Below are 19,330 nucleotides of genomic sequence, written 5' to 3' on the forward strand. Positions count from 1 at the left end.
TAAATAAAAATTATTTAAAAAAAAAAAGATTAAAAAAAAAAAATTGGGTATAGAAGGAACATACCTCAATACAGTAAAAGCCACATATGACACACTCACAGCCAACACCATACTTAACGAAAGTCTGAAAGCTTTTCCTCTAAGATCAGGAACAAGACAAGGCTGCCCACTCTCACCTCTCCTATTCACCATAGTACTGTTTAAGTCCTAGTAAGAGCAATTAGGCAAGAAAAAGAAATAAAAGGCATCCAAATAGGAAAGGAAGAAGTAAAACTGTCTTTGTTTGCAGACAATACGACTTTATATATAGAAAATCCTAAACACTCCACCAAAAAACTGCTAGAACTAATCAACAAATTCAGTAAAGGTGCAGGACACAAAAATCAACATACAGAAAACAGTTGTGTTTCTACACACTAACAACAAAACATCTGAAAAAGAAATGAAGAAAACAATCTCATTCACAATAGCATCAAGAACAGTAAAATACTTAGGAATAAATTTAACCAAGGAGGTGAAAGATCTGTACCCTAAAAACTACACGACTTTGATGAAAGAAATTGAAGAAGTTTCATCAACAAATGGAAAGATATCCCATATTCATGGATCAGAAGAATTAATATTGTTAAAATGCCCATATTACCCAAAGTGATCTATAGATTCAATGCAATCGCTATCAAAATTCCAATGGCATTTTTCACAGAAATAGAAAAAACAATCCTAAAATTTGTATGGAGGCACAAAAGACCCCAAATAGCCAAAGCAATCCTGAGGAAGAAGAACAAAGCTTGAAGCATCATACTTCCTGATTTAAAGCTATACTGCAAAGCTACAGTAATCAAAACAGTATGGTAGAGGCATAAAAATACACACACAGACCAACAGAACAGAACTGAGAGCCCAGAAAGAAACCCTTGCATATACAGTTAACTAATATTTGACCAGGGAGCCAAGAATACTTAATGGAAAATGGAAGTCTCTTCAATAAATGGTTTTGGGAAAACTGGATAACAACATGTAGAAGAATGAAATTAGACCCCTATCTTACACCACTCACAAAAATTAACTAGAAATTGATTAAAGACTTCAATGTAAGACCTGAACTGTAAAATTCCTAGAAGAAAACAGGGGAAAAGCTCCTTGACATGGTTCTTGGCAGTGATTTCCTGGATTTGACACCTAAAGCACATGAAACAAAAGCAAAAAATAAACAAGTGGGACTACATCAAACTTAAAAGCTTCTGCACAGCTAAAGAAACAATCAGCAACATGAAAAGGCAACCTATGGGATGGGAGAAAACATCTGTAAATCACAGATCTGATAAGGGGTTAATATCCAAAATAAATAAAGAATTTTATACAACTCAATAGCAAAAAAACTAGCAACCCAATTAAAAAATGGGCATAGGAACTGAATGGACAGTTTTCCAAAAAAGACATACAAATGGCCAACTGGTAGATGAAAAGGTGCTCAACATTACTGGTCATAAGGAAATGCAAATCAAAACCACAATGAGCTATCACCTCATACCTGTTAGAACGGCTATTATCAAAAAGACAAGAGATAAGTGTTGGTGAGGATGTAGAGAAAAGGGCACCCTTGTACACTGTTGGTGGGAATGTAAATTGGTGCAGCCCCTATGGAAAACGGTATGGAAGGTCCTCAATACCTCACAAACAGAACTACCATATGATCCAGCAATCCCACTTCTGGGAATTTATCCAAAGAAACCGAAATCAGGATCTCATAGGAATATCTGTGCTCCCAAGTTCACTGCAGCATTATTCACAATAGCCAAGATATGGAAATAAACTAAGTGTCCGTCAACGGATGAATGGATAAAGAAGATGTGATATATACAGACAATAGAATCTTATTCAGCCATGAGAAAGAAGGAAATCCTGCTATTTGCAACAACTTGGATGGACCTTGAGGGCATTATGCTAAGTGAAATAAGTGAGAGACAAATACTATATGATATCACTTGTATGTGGAAACTAAAAAAGACAAACTCAGAGTAACAGAGAGTCAAGTGGTGATTACCAGGGGTTGAGGGGTGGGGGAAAATGGGGAGATACTGGTCAAAGGGTACAAACTTCCAGTTATAAGATTATCAGGTTTGGGGATCTAACGTACCCCATGATGATTATAGCTAATAATACTGTATCATATACTTGAATGTTGCTAAGAGAGTGGATCTTAAATGTGCTCACCACAAAAAAGAATTAGTAACTAAGTGCCAGGAGGAAAGCTGTAGCTAACACTATGATGGTAATCATTTTACAACTTATAAATGTATCACATCAACACTGGTACACCTTAAAATTACCCAATGTTATGTGTCAATTATATCTCAATGAAGCTGAGAAAAAAAGGAAAAAAAAAAAGGAGGACCTAAAAGTCAAAGGAAATAGAGATGAGACAGCATTCTCCCTTTTCCCTTCACCTGGATCTGATTATCTCTCTCTCCTTTACTACGAAGTAACTGACTTGTTTTTCTTTTACCCGCACTCCCCCCACTCCCAATGCTGAATAAATCTTTTAGAAAAATATTGTTTATAGATTTCCATAATTTCAAATAATATTCATATACATAGTATGTTTTCTGAACTAGAACTTCCCATTAGCTACCAGCACTTAAGCAGAACTCAGAGACACTGTCTCTACTGTCAGCAACACTGACAGCCACAGGACCATCAACCCCACTGCTCATTTCTCTAAGAGGGGAGTTGAGTCATGGGTAATTTTTTCAGCTTGGACACAATCTCCTTTTATAATCTGTAATAAACCATTTCACTTTTGTGAATTTTCACCAGGATAAAATATAATTAGGACAAGACAAAATGTATTAGTAGTTGGATCACACACTACTTTTCTGTCTGTTCTGTGTCTCATCCTTTAAGGAGCACTCCCCCCTCCTCCACGTGACTCTGATCGGCATCAACCACGTGGCTGATATCACCCACGGCAGAAGTGGATATGCGACCCAGACTGGGCAGTCAGAATGTCCCCTTTCCCTCCAGCCCACCCCCAGATACATGCTCTAGGACTTGGCATGTGGCTAAGCCAGGCTAACCACAGCCATTCTGGGGAGTTCTATGGCTGTTGAGAGAGAAAGGGCAGCCCGTCTCTGAGACGCTCTCTGGAAGGAAGATGCAAATCTAACGCTTACACTTTAATCTGACTTGGGTTTCTGTTACTTGTAACCAAGAGTCTTATTTATTATAGTATTAGAAAATTACAATCAGTTATACTTACTTTCATACTTTTCTTCATTAATTTGTTTTTTTCTATTAAAGTAGAATCCTAGATTTTAAAATATAACTCAATAGGCTAATCTACCAGGGAATCTTCATAGAATTCTGCTATGGTATACTAAATTAATAAAGAAAACAGGTTTAGGTTTCAAAAATAAGTCCCACAAGCCTAATCAAAAGGTAATTTTCAAGACAATTCCAGAAACTTGTTTTCGCTAGGAATACAGTACAACATGACAGAAGGAACAAGAGCATTGAAGTCAGATTTCAGTTTAAATACTGTTTCAACTACTCAATAGCTATGGGAACTAGTTAGCCTCCTGAAACACGTTTGCTCACACAGAATACGAATACTCGTCTCATAGGTTGAGATAAGTAAACGAGATATCACACATCATATATTTTAGATGCTCAATTAATTTATCTCCTCGTACTCCTTCCCAAACTCAACTTTGTGGTACTTTTTGCTTCTTAGACTAATAACAAAAAGAGCTAATTTTTATCTAACATTTACCATGTGCCAGACACTATAATAACTGCTTTACATCTATCGACTCACTTACTCCTCAAAACCCAATGACGCTGGTACTGTTATTATCCAACTTTTTCCAGCTGAGGCACAGAAAGGCAAGGCAACCTGCCCAAAGTGTCCCACACCCCGGAAAGTCAGGCAGGATCTGACTCTAGGAAGCCCCTCAGAGTCTATACTTCTAGTCATTCCACTATGGTGCCTGTCTCAATTAATAGATACAGGCATGCCAGTGTTATAAACTAACTATAAATTATGGGTGATTCTGTCAAGTCATTGATCTCAGATGATCTAAATAAATTAAGGAATCTTGATAATTAAATATGGGAGTGACTGGCGAGGGAATTTGAGAAAACAGATGGCTAAAGGGCAAGCCTACAGTGAAGTGGGCCATGTATTCATTCATTCAACAACTCCCCGAGTGCCACTGTATGACAGGTACCAATCCAAACACTGAAAGCAGACCGACTAGTCTCTGCTCCGATGGAGCAGAGGATGTATGAATAAGTATCAGGCAGTGGCGAGCACTGTAGATCAGATCTGCGAATGCCTCTCTGAAGGGTGACTAGGAAAGTGGAGATGTGAATGACAAGAAGCCCACCCTGTGAAGATTAGAGGGAAGTGCATTCCAGGAGAGGAGATAGCTAGTACCAAGTTCTAAGGTAGCAATGGCCTAATCATGTTTATGGAAGGGAAAAGAGACCAGTGTGGCAGGTGTACAGTGAGCTAGGGGACAGGTGACAGCGGAGAAGCTGGAGATACAGGCTGGGGTAAACGTGTGAAGCTCTCAGTCTGGGAAGATGGAGATTCTATGCCACAGATAAGACTGCTCCATCTGTACTGCAGTGGGCAGTAAGGGAACAAAGCAAGAGACTGGCAAGATTTGATTTACATCCATTTAAGATCCCTTGGGTTGCCTTATGGAAGCAGACTGTAGGGGGCAATGGTAGAGGCAGGCAGACCAGTAGTCCAGGTAGAAGATGCAGTGGCTGGTCAGGATGGTACTAGCAGAGAGAGAAAGCAGGGGACGGTTTCAGGCTTGTCTCTACTGAGGGCAGCCCTTCACAGCCACCTCAGCAGGTATCGTGTGTTTTCTCTCCTTGAGATGACAGGGAAAGACTTGACAGACTGTCTGATTTAGAGTCCTTGTCTTAAGAATTGGCTGCAGTCAAAAATAAGCTAGTATTTGGCAAGGGAAAGAGTAGCACAGTTTTAGAGCAGACTACATCCTTTTAAAAGAGCTGAAGGGGGTGACGAAGTCAAGATGGCGGCGTAGGCAGACTCTGAACTCACCTCCTCCCGTGGACACAGCCAATTTACAACTACTCGTGGAAAAATTACCCCTGAGACAGAACTGAAAACTGGATAAGAGGAACTCCTGCAACAACGGACAATCCTAACTAAGGTAGAAGAGGCAGAAACTACCTTCTGGATAGAAAAAAATGCCACCTTCACAAGCCGCAGCGCCTCATGGCCGCCCCGGAGCAGCCCACAGGTATGCAGCCTCCCTGGAGGAGCGGGGCCCTGAGCCGGGAGCACCCCCGATGGGGGCATTTTGTGGACCCAGCACAATCGAGACGAGTGGCATAATATCTGACTTTGCCTGCTACTAAAACATTGGGGAATACCCCTAGAAATGCTGGTTCACAAAGAAATTAAAACCGGCTCTTAAAGTGCCCATGCACAAACTCACCCGTTTCAGAAAGCAACCTAAAATCACCAGAAAGAAAGGTGCACAGTGCTTTGGTGAAAAGAGACTCACCTAACAGGCCCCGTGTGCATCTCGGTGAGAGGTGAGACCTCTCCAGGGACTGGGACATCAGCGGCGGCCATTGTTGTGGCCTGGTGTGGGCGTGCTGACACAGACGCCATTGGAGTTCTCCCTGAGGCCTGCAAGCCCAGGGTCTGCCCCACCTAGAGCACCGATTTAATCCAGCTCAGCCAGGGCAGGCAGCCCACCCTAGAGACTGGCCCCACCCAACAACAAGCCCTAAGGCAACTTGTGGGCCTGCATAGATTGGTGACTGGATTCTCTGCAGCCTGGCAACTGAGCCCACTTCAGTGGGGCAGGGCGTGCACAAGGAGTGGGTGGAGAGAGTGGGGCGGTGGTGGAGTGTGTGGGGCTCCCGCCGTGGAGAGACTGGGTCCGCTGCGAGGTTGGGGCGCGCACACGGGGCAGGACTGTGTTGACTGTGTGTGTGGGCCTGTGGGCGGCAGGGCTTGTCAGCTGCAGAAGACTTGTGCTTCTCAAAGACGCACATAGGGGGTTTGCCCCGCCTTCCAGAGCCTGAAACAATTGGGTGCTCCCGTGCCTGAGGCCAGCCCCACCCAGCTGCAATCCTCAGAGAGCTGACAAGAGACCTAAAGGCTGGAGGCTTATAGCAATTGTAAGGCCCTGAGCCTAACAACCTGCCACGCTGGGGGCCTACTCACTTAAAAGAAATACTGCAACACAAATGTGGTATTAGAACTTGCAGCCAACTGTGCTGGGGCTCCCCACACCTGATAAGGAGACTGAAGGGCCCACAACAACTACAAGCAGCTGAGCATTACAACAGCTGGCCAGGAGCATAACTCAGCCTCCCTGGGCACTTACAGGGAGAGCAAACAGGCCACAACAGAAGGACACACATAGCCCACATAGGGGTCACCCCCGGAACATTGAGAACTGAGGGAAGCACACTGCAGGCCTCCTAAGCCATCACTTACATAAGGTCACCTATCCAAGAGCAGGAAACGTAGCTGACCTACCTAATACGTAGACACAAGCACAGGGAAAGAGGCAAAATGAGGAGGCAAAGGAATACATTCCAAGTAAGGGAACAGGACAAAACCCCAGAAAAGGAACTAAGTGCAACAGAAATGAGCAACCTACCTGACAGAGAGTTCAAACAAAGAGCGTTAAGGTTGCTCACTGATCTGGGGAGAAGAATAGATGAACTCAGTGAGAATGTCAACAAAGAAATGGAAGATATAAAAAAGAACCAATCAGAAATGAAAAATACAATACTGGAAATGAAAAATTCACTAGAGGGACTCAAAAGCAGAGTAGAGGATACAGAAGAACGGATCTGTGAGCTGGACGAAAGACTAGAAGAAATTAGCCAAGCTGAACAGGTAAAAGAGAAAAGAATTAAAAAGAGTGAGGACAGTCTAAGGGACCTCTGGGACAAAGAAAAGAATTAAAAAGAGTGAGGACAGTCTAAGGGACCTCTGGGACAACATCAGGCGCACTAACATCCGTGTTATAGGTATCCCGGAAGGCGAAGAGTGAGACAAAGGGGCAGAGAATCTATTTCAAGAAATAATAGATGAAAACTTCCCTAACCTAAGGAAGCAAACAGACATCCAGGTAGAGAGAGCCCCAAACAAGATAAACCCAAAGAGGCCCACACCAAGACACAGAGAGCCCCAAACAAGATAAACCCAAAGAGGCCCACACCAATACACATCATAATCAAAATATCCAGAATTAAAGATAAAGAGAGAATCCTAAAAACCGCAAGAGAATGTCAAGTTACATACAAAGGAAACCCCATAAGGCTAACAGCTGACTTCTCAGCAAAAACCTTACAGGCTAGAAGAGAGTGGCACGATATATTTAAAGTGCTAAAAGGAAAAAACTTACAGCCAAGAATACTCCACCCAGCAAGGTTATCATTCAAAAGGGAAGGAGAGATCAAAAATTTCCCAGACAAACAAAAATTAAAGGAGTTTGTCACCAAGAAACCAGTGCTACAAGAAATGTTAAAGGGACTGATTTAAGGGGAAAAGAGAAGACCACAAATAGGAAACATTATCTATTTCCATGATAAGAGGGTAATGGATACAAATACACAAAAAAGAGGTTAGATATGATATCAAAAGTATAAAAGGAGGGAGGAGGGGAGTTAAAGAGTAGAGCTTTCAGACAGAGGTCAAACTAAAGAGACCATTGATGCTGTATAGAAGAAGAAAGGAGCAGAGAAGGACTACTAAAACACTGAGAAAAAAAAAGTTTAAAAATGGCAGTAAGTACATACTTATCAATAGCTACTTTAAACGTTGATGGATTAAATGCTCCAATTAAAAGGCATAGGGTGGCTGATTGGATAAAAAAACAAAGACCCATATATATGCTGCATACAAGAAACACACTTCAGACCTAAAGACACTCACAAACTGAAAGTGAAGGGATGGGAAAAGATACTGCATGCAAATGGCAATGAAAAGAAAGCTGGGGTAGCAGTACTCATATCAGACAAAATAGACTTTAAAACAAAAACTGTAAAAAGAGACAAAGAAGGGCATTACATAATGATCAAGGGAACAATCCAACAAGAGGATATAACACTTGTAAATATCTACGCACCCAATGTAGGTGCACCTAAATATATAAAGCAATTATTAACAGACATAAAAACAGAAATAGACAGTAACACCATAATAGTAGGGGACTTTAACACTCCACTTACACCAACGGATAGATCATGCAAACAGAAGATCAATAAGGAAACATTGGCCTTAAATGACACACTAGAACAGATGGACCTAGTAGATATATACAGAGCATTCCATCCAAAAACCAAAAAATACACGTTCTTTTCAAATGCACATGGAACATTCTCCAGGATTGATCACATATTAGGCCACAAAACAAGTCTCCATAAATTTAAGAAGATTGAAATAATACCAAGCATCTTTTCTGACCACAACGGTATGAAACTAGAAATCAACTATAGAAAGAAAATCAGAAAAGCCACAAATACGTGGAGATTAAACAAAATGCTACTGAACAAAGACTGGGTCAATGAAGAAATCAAAAAATACCTGGAGACAAGTGAAAATGAAAATACGACATGCCAGAATTTATGGGATACAGCAAAAGTGGTTCTAAGAGGGAAGTTTATAGCAATACATGCCTATCACAACAAACAAGAAAAATCTCAAATAAACAATCTAACAATGCACCTAAAGGAACTGGAAAAAGAAGACCAAACAAAGCCCAAAATGAGCAGAAGAAGGGAAATAATAAAAATCAGAGCAGAAATAAATGAAATAGATTCCAAAAAAACAATAGAAAAAATTAATAACACAAAGAGCTGGTTCTTTGAAAAGATAAACAAAATTGACAAACACCTTTAGCTAGACTCACCAAGAAAAAAAGAGAGAAGGCACAAATAAGTAAAATCAGAAATGAAAGAGGAGAAATTACAACAGACACCTCAGAAATACAAAAGATTATAAGAGAATACTATGAAAAGCTATATGCCAACCAATTCGACAATCTGGAAGAAATGGATAAATTCTTAGAATCATACAACCTTCCAAAACTGGATCAAGAAGAAGTAGAGAATTTGAATAGACCAATCACCAGTAAGGAGATAGAAATAGTAATCAAAAACCTCCCCAAAAATAAAAGTCCAGGACCAGACGGCTTCCCTGGTGAATTCTACCAAACATTCAAAGAAGAATTAATACCTATCCTTCTCAAACTCTTCCAAAAAATTGAGGAGGGGGGGAAGCTCCCTAACTCACTCTATGAAGCTGACATTACCCTGATACCAAAACCAGACAAGGACAACACAAACAGAAAATTACAGGCCAATATCACTGATGAACATCGATGCAAAAATCCTCAACAAAATACTAGCAAATTGCATACAACAATACGTTAAAAAGGTTATGCACCATGATCCAGTGGGATTTAATCCAGGTACGCAGGGATGGTTTAACATTCGCAAATCAATCAACGTGATACACCACATTAATAAAATGAAGAATAAAAATCACATGATCATCTCAATAGATGCAGAGAAAGCATTTGACAAGATACAGCATCCATTTATGATAAAAACTCTGAATAAAATGGGTATAGAAGGAAAGTACCTCAATATAATAAAGACCATATATGAGAAACCCACAGCTAATATCATCCTCGTTGGTGAAAAACTGAAAGCTATCCCTCTAAGAACAGGAACCACACAAGGATGCCCACTCTCACCACTCCTATTTAACATAGTACTGGAAGTCCTAGCCAGAGCAATCAGGCAAGACAAAGAAATAAAAGGGATCCAAATTGGAAAGGAAGAAGTGAAACTCTCACTATTTGCAGATGACATGATTTTACATATAGAAAACCCTAAAGAATCCACCAGAAAAACTTTTAGAAGTAATAAACGAATATGGTAAAGTTGCAGGATACAAAATCAACATACAAAAATCAGGTGCATTTCTATACAGTAACAACGAAGTAGCAGTAAGAGAAATTAAGCATACCATCCCATTTACAATTACAACAGAAAGAATAAAATACCTAGGAATAAACTTAACCAAAGAGGTGAAAGAGCTGTACACTGAAAACTATAAAACATTTCTGAAAGAAATTGAAGAAGACACAAAGAAATGGAAAGATATTCCGTGCTCTTGGATTGGAAGAATTAACATAGTTAAGACGTCCATACTTCCTAAAGCAATCTACAGATTCAATGCAATCCCTATCAAAGTTCCAACAATATTTTTCACAGAAGTAGAGCAAAGAATCCTAAAATTTATATGGAACAACAAAAGACCCGAATAGCTAAAGGAATCCTGAGAAAAAAGAACAAAGCTGGAGGTATCACACTCCCTGATTGCAAAATATACTACAAAGCCATAGTAACCAAAACAGCATGGTACTGGCACAAAAACAGACACACAGATCAATGGAATAGAACTGATAGCCCAGAAATAAACCCACACATCTATGGACAGCTAATCTTTGACAAAGGAGCCAAGAACATACAATGGAGAAAAGAAAGTCTCTTCAACAAATGGTGTTGGAAAAACTGGATAGCCACATGCAAAAAATGAAAGTAGACCCTTACCTTACACCACACACAAAAATTAACTCCAAATGGATTAAAGACTTGAACGTAAGACCTGAAACTATGAAACTTCTAGAAGAAAACATAGGCAGTACGCTCTTTGACATCGGTCTTAGCAACATATTTTCAAGCACCATGTCTGACCGGGCAAGAGAAACAATAGAAAAAATAAACAAATGGGACTACATCAAACCAAAAAGCTTCTGCACAGCAAAGGAAACCATCAACAAAACGAAAAGACAACCTAACAATTGGGAGAAGATATTTGCAAACCGTACATCTGATAAGGGCCTTATCTCCAAAATATATAAAGAACTCATGCATCTCAACAACAAAAAAACTACCAACCCAATCAAAAAATGGGCAAAAGACCTGAACAGACATTTCTCCAAAGAAGATATACAAATGGCCAACAGACACACGAAAAGAGGTTCAAAATCATTAACTATCAGGGAAATGCAAATCAAAACTACAATGAGATATCACCTCACGCCCCTCAGAATGGCTATAATTAACAAGACAGGAAACAACATGTGTTGGAGAGGATGTGGAGAGAAGGGAACTCTCATACACTGCTGGTGGGAGTGCAAACTGGTGCAGCCACTATGGAAAACAGTATGGAGATTCCTCAAAAAATCAAGGATAGAACTACCATATGATCCAGCTATTCCACTGCTGGGTATTTATCCAAAGAACTTGAAAACACCAATGCATAAAGATACGTGCACCCCTGTGTTCACTGCAGCGTTATTCACAATAGCCAAGACTTGGAAGCAACCTAAGTGCCCATCAAGGGACGAATGGATAAAGAAAATGTGGTATATATACACGATGGAATACTACTCAGCCATAAGAAACGATGAAATCCAGCCATTTGTGACAATATGGATGGACATTGAAGGCATTATGCAAAGTGAAATAAGTCAGAGGGAGAAGGTCAAATACCGTTTGACTTTCTTCATTAAGTAGTAGATAATAACAACAATAAACAAACACATAGAGACAGAGACTGGATTGGTGGTTACCAGAGGGGAAGGGGGGAGGGGGAGGACGAAAGGGATAATTCAGCACATGTGTGTGGTGATGGGTTGTAATTAGTATTTGGGTGGTGAACATGATGTAATCTATACAGAAATAGAAGTATAATGATGTATACCTGAAATTTATACAATGTTATAAACCAATGTTACTGCAATAAACAAAAAATTAAAAAAATAAAATAAAATTTTCTTCCTAAATAAATAAATAAATAAAAGAGCTGAAGGGAAGAATAAACAGGGACAAGGGTGAAACATGGATACTTCCCTGAAGTGTATGATTCTCAATTTACCAGTCTGGAGTTGACATGGGCGCAGAGTCACTAATGCCAGAATGTCTGACCTGGAAGGGTTCTCAGAGGTCATTTAGTGCAAATCAGCACTTACTAGTTGGGTGAATTTGGACAAGCAACCTACAACTTCTCTGAATTCAGTTTCCTAATTTGCAAAATTATAATCATAAAACTAGCTCCCTTTTGGGGCTGTGGTGAGGACAAAATGGCACTGTACATGTTAAAGGGCCCAGCACAGTGTCTCGGTGATCTCCTTTCTCCTGAGCCACAACTTCACTGGTCGTTCTTCTCTTATCTGAGGCTCCTTAAATGAGGATTTAATGTGATTTCTGAATCACATAGTAATTTGGCTGAAGAAAGGTTAAAACCTCAGGACCCCTAAAATTCCATTCTTTTCTCTAGTTCACTTGTCCTTTGAGGAGTGGCTGAGCTGATGAAAAGTTCACCTGGGTTAAAATTTGGGGAGCTGGCTTAGACTCCTTGTCCTCCTTGCCCCCCTGTCAGGAACAGTGCACTCAGCGGGCTGGCCTGCCTCGTCCAGTCCCAACTTCATGGGCGTTCCCATCTGGGCTCCTGTCGTCCTCAGCTGGTATGCCACCTCTTCCCCCTACTTCTTAGTCACTTCGTGAATTTTTCTCTCAGAGTCTAGCCTGAGGCCAGTTAAGTCACTCCTAACGGTTACTGAGCCTCACTGATTTCTCCCTACTCTGTGTTTGTACTATGTGACTTAGCCCTTAATCATATATTCTTCCATTGTCTGTTTTGGCTTCACGTGCCCTTGTCTTATCATGTCAATCAGAATGCAATGACTGGACCATGAGGGATCTTCTTTCCAGGCACATCTCACAGTCAAAGGCTAACTAAAACACCCAGCACATGAAGGACGGTTAAAAGACATCAAGTGGGCTCCACCAGCCAATTCCTATCCTTGGAGATCAAAGGCCTTACCCAAAGAGCAGGCATGTGGGAATGGTGGAACGGAAAATGTGATCCCTAACAACACACCTTCCTTATCTAGACAACTGTCCTAATCCTTCCCTCACTGGGTGCTGCTTCTTACTAATGTAACAAGAGAACCAGGCACCACAATGGGAAGAGTTGGCTTTGCTTAGTTCCACACTCTGGCTCCTTTCTTGCTGCTTCTGACAGAGCTGCTGTTTGCTCACTATGAGGAGTGCGTGAAGTGACCCCTTACTGATGGCATGGTGCCCTCTCCCGTACGACATCACCTGACAGTCTTCTCAGTTAAGACACTACCTGTCAATATAACAGACACGATGCCACCCCTGTGAGGATTTATTTCCCTCTCCTATTAATCTAAGTCCTTCATTACTTTTGAGTCAGTAAGACTGCCTCTTGTGAAGTTCCTTCAGCATCCTGTAAGACTGGGTGTAAGAATCATCAACGTCTTTGATGACCTTCTTTAATTAATCTTAAAGGGTCTTCAGACGGCAGGCATGCCAGCCTGCCTCAGTCTGTCTATCAGGCTTTGTTATCTGTTTGCATAATTTTCTACCTTCTGTGCTATCAAGGTCTTTCCACTATGAAAACAACAAATGTCACAAAAGGCCAGGGCTTGGACAACACAGTAAGTTAGATTTAGGCCCTGTGCAATGAGCTCTCAATTCATCAGAAAGATGCTGATGCCAGAGAGAGGTGGTGGTGCCAGGAGCAATTCAGTCATTTCAGGAAGCAAAAGTCTAAGAACTCAGGGGCATGGGATCTAGTTTCAACTTGTTGTCATTGACCTTAGGCAAGAAATATGACTTCTATAGGCCTACAATCCCCCTTCTCTAAAGTAGAGACAAAAAAGACTTATCCTCATTGTGTCCCTTTTATCTTACAATCTCACCAGGAGGTAAGAAAGCAAGTGTCTGCGAAGCCAGGGAAATGACATGTAAACGCATGCCATTCTCATCACCACCATTACTGAGCAAAGCTGTAATACAGTCTCACGACTCTGGGGAAATACTCTAAGAAAGAACCTTAGAGGAAAAACAAAGAACAGAGGGAGATGGCTGGGAATGGTGAGGAGAGGCAGAATGAAAAGACATACATATGAATACAGTAAGAGGCCCTAAGTCCAGCTCAAACGGGAGCAGTGCCCCTCAGCTCAGCTCCGAAACGGCCTCCGGCTCGAGTGGACTCACCATCCTCGATGTCGTAGGCGTAGGCCGAGAGGCGCAGGGTGGCGGCGCAGTGCTCACACTTGAAGCAGCTCCGATGGAAGAACTTGCCTTCGGCGCTCAGCCTCTCCATCACGTAGACCCGCTTCTGGCAAAAATAGCACGTGTCGCTGCCTCCCAAGTTCTGTGGGAACTCCTTCTTTATAGAGCCCTGTGAGGGGAAGGTGGAGGGGTACTCAGGGCAACGCCTCTCCGGCTCACCTCCAGGAGGTGCTCGACCCCTCCTCTCCACATGTGAAACTGACCCTCACTGGGCGATTTTGTTGCGAGAGACTAAGACGGCTCACTGTGCTTTTGGCTCTCCCAGAGAGCAGCCAGCGCACAACTGCAAACTGTGTCATATGTACCCCGTAGAGCACTCTGCACAAGGCGGGCTCCACATCGACATTAGTCAACACCCAAGAGGAAACCCGAGTCCCTTTTACAGGAGTTCATAACAATCAAACCACATTATTTTGACAGAATTATATTTTGAAGGTATCATAAAAATATATACTCAGTGTTCACGTGGTTCTGCGTGGATGTGGGTCCCCTGGACTCTGGAGCAATCCCTTTTAGACATACTGATGATGCTTTTCCACACAACATTCTAAACAACTACTTCAGTCCTAGAAATTCAGTTACAATTAGACAATCTCAAAAAAATTTACCACATGGCATATACTGACTATATATGTTACTAAGCTACTTAGAACAAACCAGGTTTGTTTACCACAGCTGTGTTATATCTAGACAGACAGTGCCCTTAGTATATCTCTTACCAGGTCCTTCTTGTCTAGAAGGGTTTTGGGCTGTTCTTTCCTTTGAAGCTGATTGGCTATCTGCTCAGCCAATGAGCTCACTCCGCCCGTGTACATCTTTATATACTTCTATTGGTTGGAGATTATAAAATGACCAGAATCAAGGGAAATGAGAAGGAAAAAAATAAATAAATTAAGAAGACAGAAAAAAAAATCTTTGAAAGGCATAAAATGAATACAAGGTGCAGCAGCAAACCATGCCAACACAGTGCCCACAAGCAGGGAGACTTGGTGGTAAGAAAAACAGGTGTCAGCGTCCACACAGAGTATCACCATAGGCTGGAACAACAGCTGCAGGAATCATTCAATTCAGTAAGGGGAACTTAGTCTTTCACATCTTTTTGGAATATATAGTGCAGGGCAATGGGGAGGTGGGAAGACAGGATGGCCACAAATACAGAGGAGAGTAAGAAGGGCCTATATCCTGGTGACTCAAATTACATACAAAGAATTCAAGAGGAACAACTCCCATCCAGACAGCGGACACCGACTGACAGCATGTTTCAAGGGTCTGGGAGAGGGCTCAGGAAGTTACTTCCTCATTTAGAAAGAAACCAAGCTCACTCTGGCCAAGGCTGACTCTCCACTTGGGTGACAGATTCCCACAGCCTCGTCTAACGTGTGATGGTCTCCTTCCTCAGTATTAATGCTTCATGCATGACCCCTGCCACGTGCACCAAATATTCCTGAGCTTTATCTGGAGGAATCCTTCTCATCGCCTTCTCCCTGTTGATATTTATCTGTTCTACCCAGACATTGAGGCCAAAGCTTTCCAGACTGGGCTGGGCGCCTCAAACACAGCACAGCCATGCAGACAAGTTGCTCAGTTGAGTCCTGGGAAGTCAGAATGTGTTTCTAGTCCAGGAGGAATTATTTTTTTATAGGTGGAAAAAAGATAAAAGACAAAACCCAACCAACTCAATCCTTTTTGGCTGTTGAAGAAGTGACAGGAGAAAACTACCCAAGTTCAATCGTAAGTCTTCCCGCTAGGCAGCCCAGCTTTGAGCCTGTCCCTAGGGAACAAGGTCAAAGCTGCTGGCGGTCCTTTAGAGAGTCCACATCCAGGTCAGCCTTCTGTGTGGAGATGGCCAAGACACCTAGTATGTGTGACAGTCCTCTCATGAACTACGTGGAGTGAGGGAGCTACCGTGTGTGAGGAGCCCTGAGTCTAATTCTGACTCACAACCACACCAGGAGCAGTTGTCTTGGGGATGTCCACAACTCCATTAGGAAGCGGTTGGTGTGGACAAACACAAAGGGAATCACTGGCCTGAGCAATGGCTTGCCCTGGGCTGGGACAACCAAGAGAACTGCTCTGGGGGACACTAACCCTATGTCAACACGAGACCCACAGAAGCACAAACAAGCAAACAATCCCCAAGGTTCAGCTGGAACTGAGGAGTCAATTTTGTTTTTCAATTTAAAATAAGGAGATTTCCAAGGATTGGTGCCATTTGCCCATTAACTCCACAGCTTATACTCATTAGTGGTTGAGAAAAACAAGTGGCTCCTAGATTAAACCTTCTTTAAATTAGGGATATTAGGGAAGCTTAGGCCTGGAGCAGACAGACACCAGGCAGAGCTGAGGAGATACTTTAATAGCTGACACTGAGGGAACAGAAAATTGCACTTCTGTCACTCTGCAGCAGACCAGCAAGAGCGGGGCCTAGAAGTCAAGCATGAGACAGAGACACTGAGCAGGCCCTGGGTGCTCCCCACTCAGCCAGGACCCTCCTCTCCCACCAGAAACCAGCACCCGCAGCAATTACAGCCCAGGGCCGCCATGTGCAAAGGAATCGTCGCATTCAGTTCTCTGTGATATGACAATATTGACAAGCATCCCCCCAAGAGAGGTGGAGATGCAAGTTCCATTTGTTTCCGGCATGGAAAGCAGATGGTTCCCTTTCCCCACTCTTAAGAAACAGCTGAACCATAGCAATCGCTGGACTTATGCTGTTGCACACGACACACCCATCTGCCTCCACACATACACGCATAGTTGGGTCAAGAACAGGAAACATACACAGGAGGGCAAAAAGACCCTCCAATCTCTCTGTAAACTGCTCTACAGCTGGATCAGCTCCACTGTAGGCAACAGCAGGGTTCATTCCTCAAACGATTACAATTCAAGAGGCACCTGGCATACTGCATATTCACCACTCCATTTAAGAGATTTAATTATAATATGGTTCATATTTTATAACACATATAAATATGAAGACATTTGGAATTTAAAAAGCTAATGGCTGAAAAATGTTAAGCATTATTTGATACAGTTGACATATAATGAAAGTGGGCTTACTTCAACAGAATTTGAGGCAATGAAAGCTAGCAGCCTCTAACTTTTGGTGTATGCCTACAGACCTCACACTACACAGACACACACACAGACACACACACACTGGATTCCTATAGGAGACAGCCAAAGTTAACACACACACTGGATTCCTATAGGAGACAGCCAAAGTTAACACACACACTGGATTCCTACAGGAGACAGCCAAAGTTAAGGGCTCTGCAATCTCCCTTGGGCCAGGTGACATCTGTGGAGGTGAAGTGAGCAGAAGCTGAAGATGACACACAGCTGTGCCCAGTCCCGGTCGTGCTACCTGTCGGAGGGAGTCAGAGGAGGGAGAGGCAGGGCGGTTGGAGGAGCGGAGACTAAGAGAAAGCTCCCACTGGTCGACAAAAAATCGACGAGAAGGTTCAGGCTCTGGCTATAAAATACAAGATGGAGAAAAAAAAAATGAAAAGAAACAGTAAATAAAAAGTTATGCACTGACCTGGACATAGGGAATGTGGCAGTTTTAGACCCTTTTACTTCAGACCTTTAACTAAATAACAAATGTAGTAGGAAATACTCTTGGTTCCCAGAAGCATGAATGGCTCATTCAAGACTTCCATTCTGCTTTTGGCTCGTCCTTCCCTCATGCTTACAGTGAGGCCACTCTGGCATGAGGTCACTGCAGCTGTGAACCACCTGTGAAGGCCCTGTCTTCCCTTGTGGGTGCTCTTACTCCATCCACCCCCAGTGGAGAATGCTGCTAGCCAGGAGGTGGCGCAGGGCAGAGGCAGTGTCCTGCTCACACACGTGTCCTTCGTGCTCTGCAGACCCCCTCACTGGCCTGAGCTGGGATTTCTCCTGGGCAGAAGGAGATTCTACCACCTCATCACTCCACTGGCCTTACAAATAGCGGACAATAGAGCGAGCAAATCTAGAGTGAAGCTCGCTCTTTCTACTTAAAGGCCAGGAATGTGGCTTCTCCTCCTCCTATTGCTAGTGCTGGAGAAACTCTGCTTGCCAAGGAGCCAGCCAAATCCCAGCAGTGATCAGGAGAAAAGACTTGAGGCCCTCAAGTCCTCTGTAGACTGCATGCAGCATGTGTAGCAAAAGTGGGCCAGAGTCTTCCTCAGTGGTGAATCCATGCAACCAAGAACACTCCAGTCCCCAGAGAGTGAGAAGGTGGCTGAGAGCTTTGGCAAGCAATAACTGCTTAGTTTCCTACCAGGTTCAGGTGACATATTTACAGGGTGGAAGGAAGAGGTACTGTCATGGTAATGAGAAGCCCTCTGCCCCTCCAGCTCCACGTAGATCCATAGCACTCCCTACTTCAGCCCACACTAACTTCATAGCTTCGAGGGGGGACCATGTGGAACGTCACCAGTCTCTGCTCCAGACATTCAGCCAGCTCACTGCCCTCAGCTCAGCACTCAGGGTGGGCTCAGCAACACAGGGCCTAGGGGGGAGCTGGGGGAGATCTCTGCAGAATAGTACCCCCCACCAGAAAGAAACAAGAGACAAGACTGAGCTCTGGTGGGGAGAGAAGAGGGAGTCGGGGAGACGGTGGGGCAGAGAGCAGCTGAGTGCACAAGCAAGATTATGGAACAGTGGAGAGAAAGTCCTGGAAGAGAACCTAAATAGTATCTAGACAGGAACGCTTCACTGAAGAATCTGGTAACCAGTCCACTGGGAAATGAAAGAAAACTCCTGGCAAACCTTACTGCTTCCTGAGCTCAGAAGCCTCCCTTTCCTCCTGTGCACGGCAGCCTTAGCCTTCTCAATAGTTTCTCCCTGCCAACTTCTCCTTTTATTCCACATACTTCCCTCCATTCTTTGTTTAGGCACCGTTTCATTAAAAATAATCAGGACCTCATTAAATACACATTCCACAAAACGTAGGGCATTGCCCTGCTCAGTGAAAATAGTTTCTTTTTGAGAGGAATACAGCCTGGGAAGGAGGAAGAAAGAGGCTGGGCACACATGGTGCTCATGGGAGGAGGCAGTCTCCACTCCGGGGTTCCTCTCACCGCCCGGCAGGGCCCCCTCCACGCGAGCTCTTGGCAGCACACAGCCTGCCTGCTTCTAGCTTGGTGAGACGGTG

The 19,330-nt window shown here is 42.9% G+C and overlaps 1 protein-coding gene across 11 annotated transcripts in view; it reads right to left on the reverse strand.

Annotated features, from left to right (window-relative positions):
* MICAL3 (microtubule associated monooxygenase, calponin and LIM domain containing 3) overlaps positions 1-19,330 on the reverse strand; it is a 227,867-nt gene that overhangs the window by 77,791 nt on the left and 130,746 nt on the right. For 10 of the 11 annotated variants that reach the window (XR_015555019.1, XR_015555018.1, XM_087443001.1 and 7 more), the window contains one exon: positions 14,113-14,299. Coding sequence is in view for 9 of the 11 variants with exons in the window: in XM_087443001.1 (XP_087299127.1) it covers positions 14,113-14,299 (187 nt within the window). In the remaining 2 variants the exon portion in view is untranslated. Of the gene's footprint in view, positions 1-14,112; positions 14,300-14,909; positions 15,018-17,557; positions 17,666-19,330 lie in introns of all 11 variants that reach the window. The other variant, XM_014793914.2, reaches the window with a different exon arrangement.

The sequence above is a fragment of the Ceratotherium simum genome, chromosome 17 (genome assembly GCF_057802395.1).
Source record: "Ceratotherium simum simum isolate JZ-2026a chromosome 17, ASM5780239v1, whole genome shotgun sequence".
In the NCBI taxonomy this organism is placed as follows: Eukaryota; Metazoa; Chordata; class Mammalia; order Perissodactyla; family Rhinocerotidae; genus Ceratotherium; species Ceratotherium simum.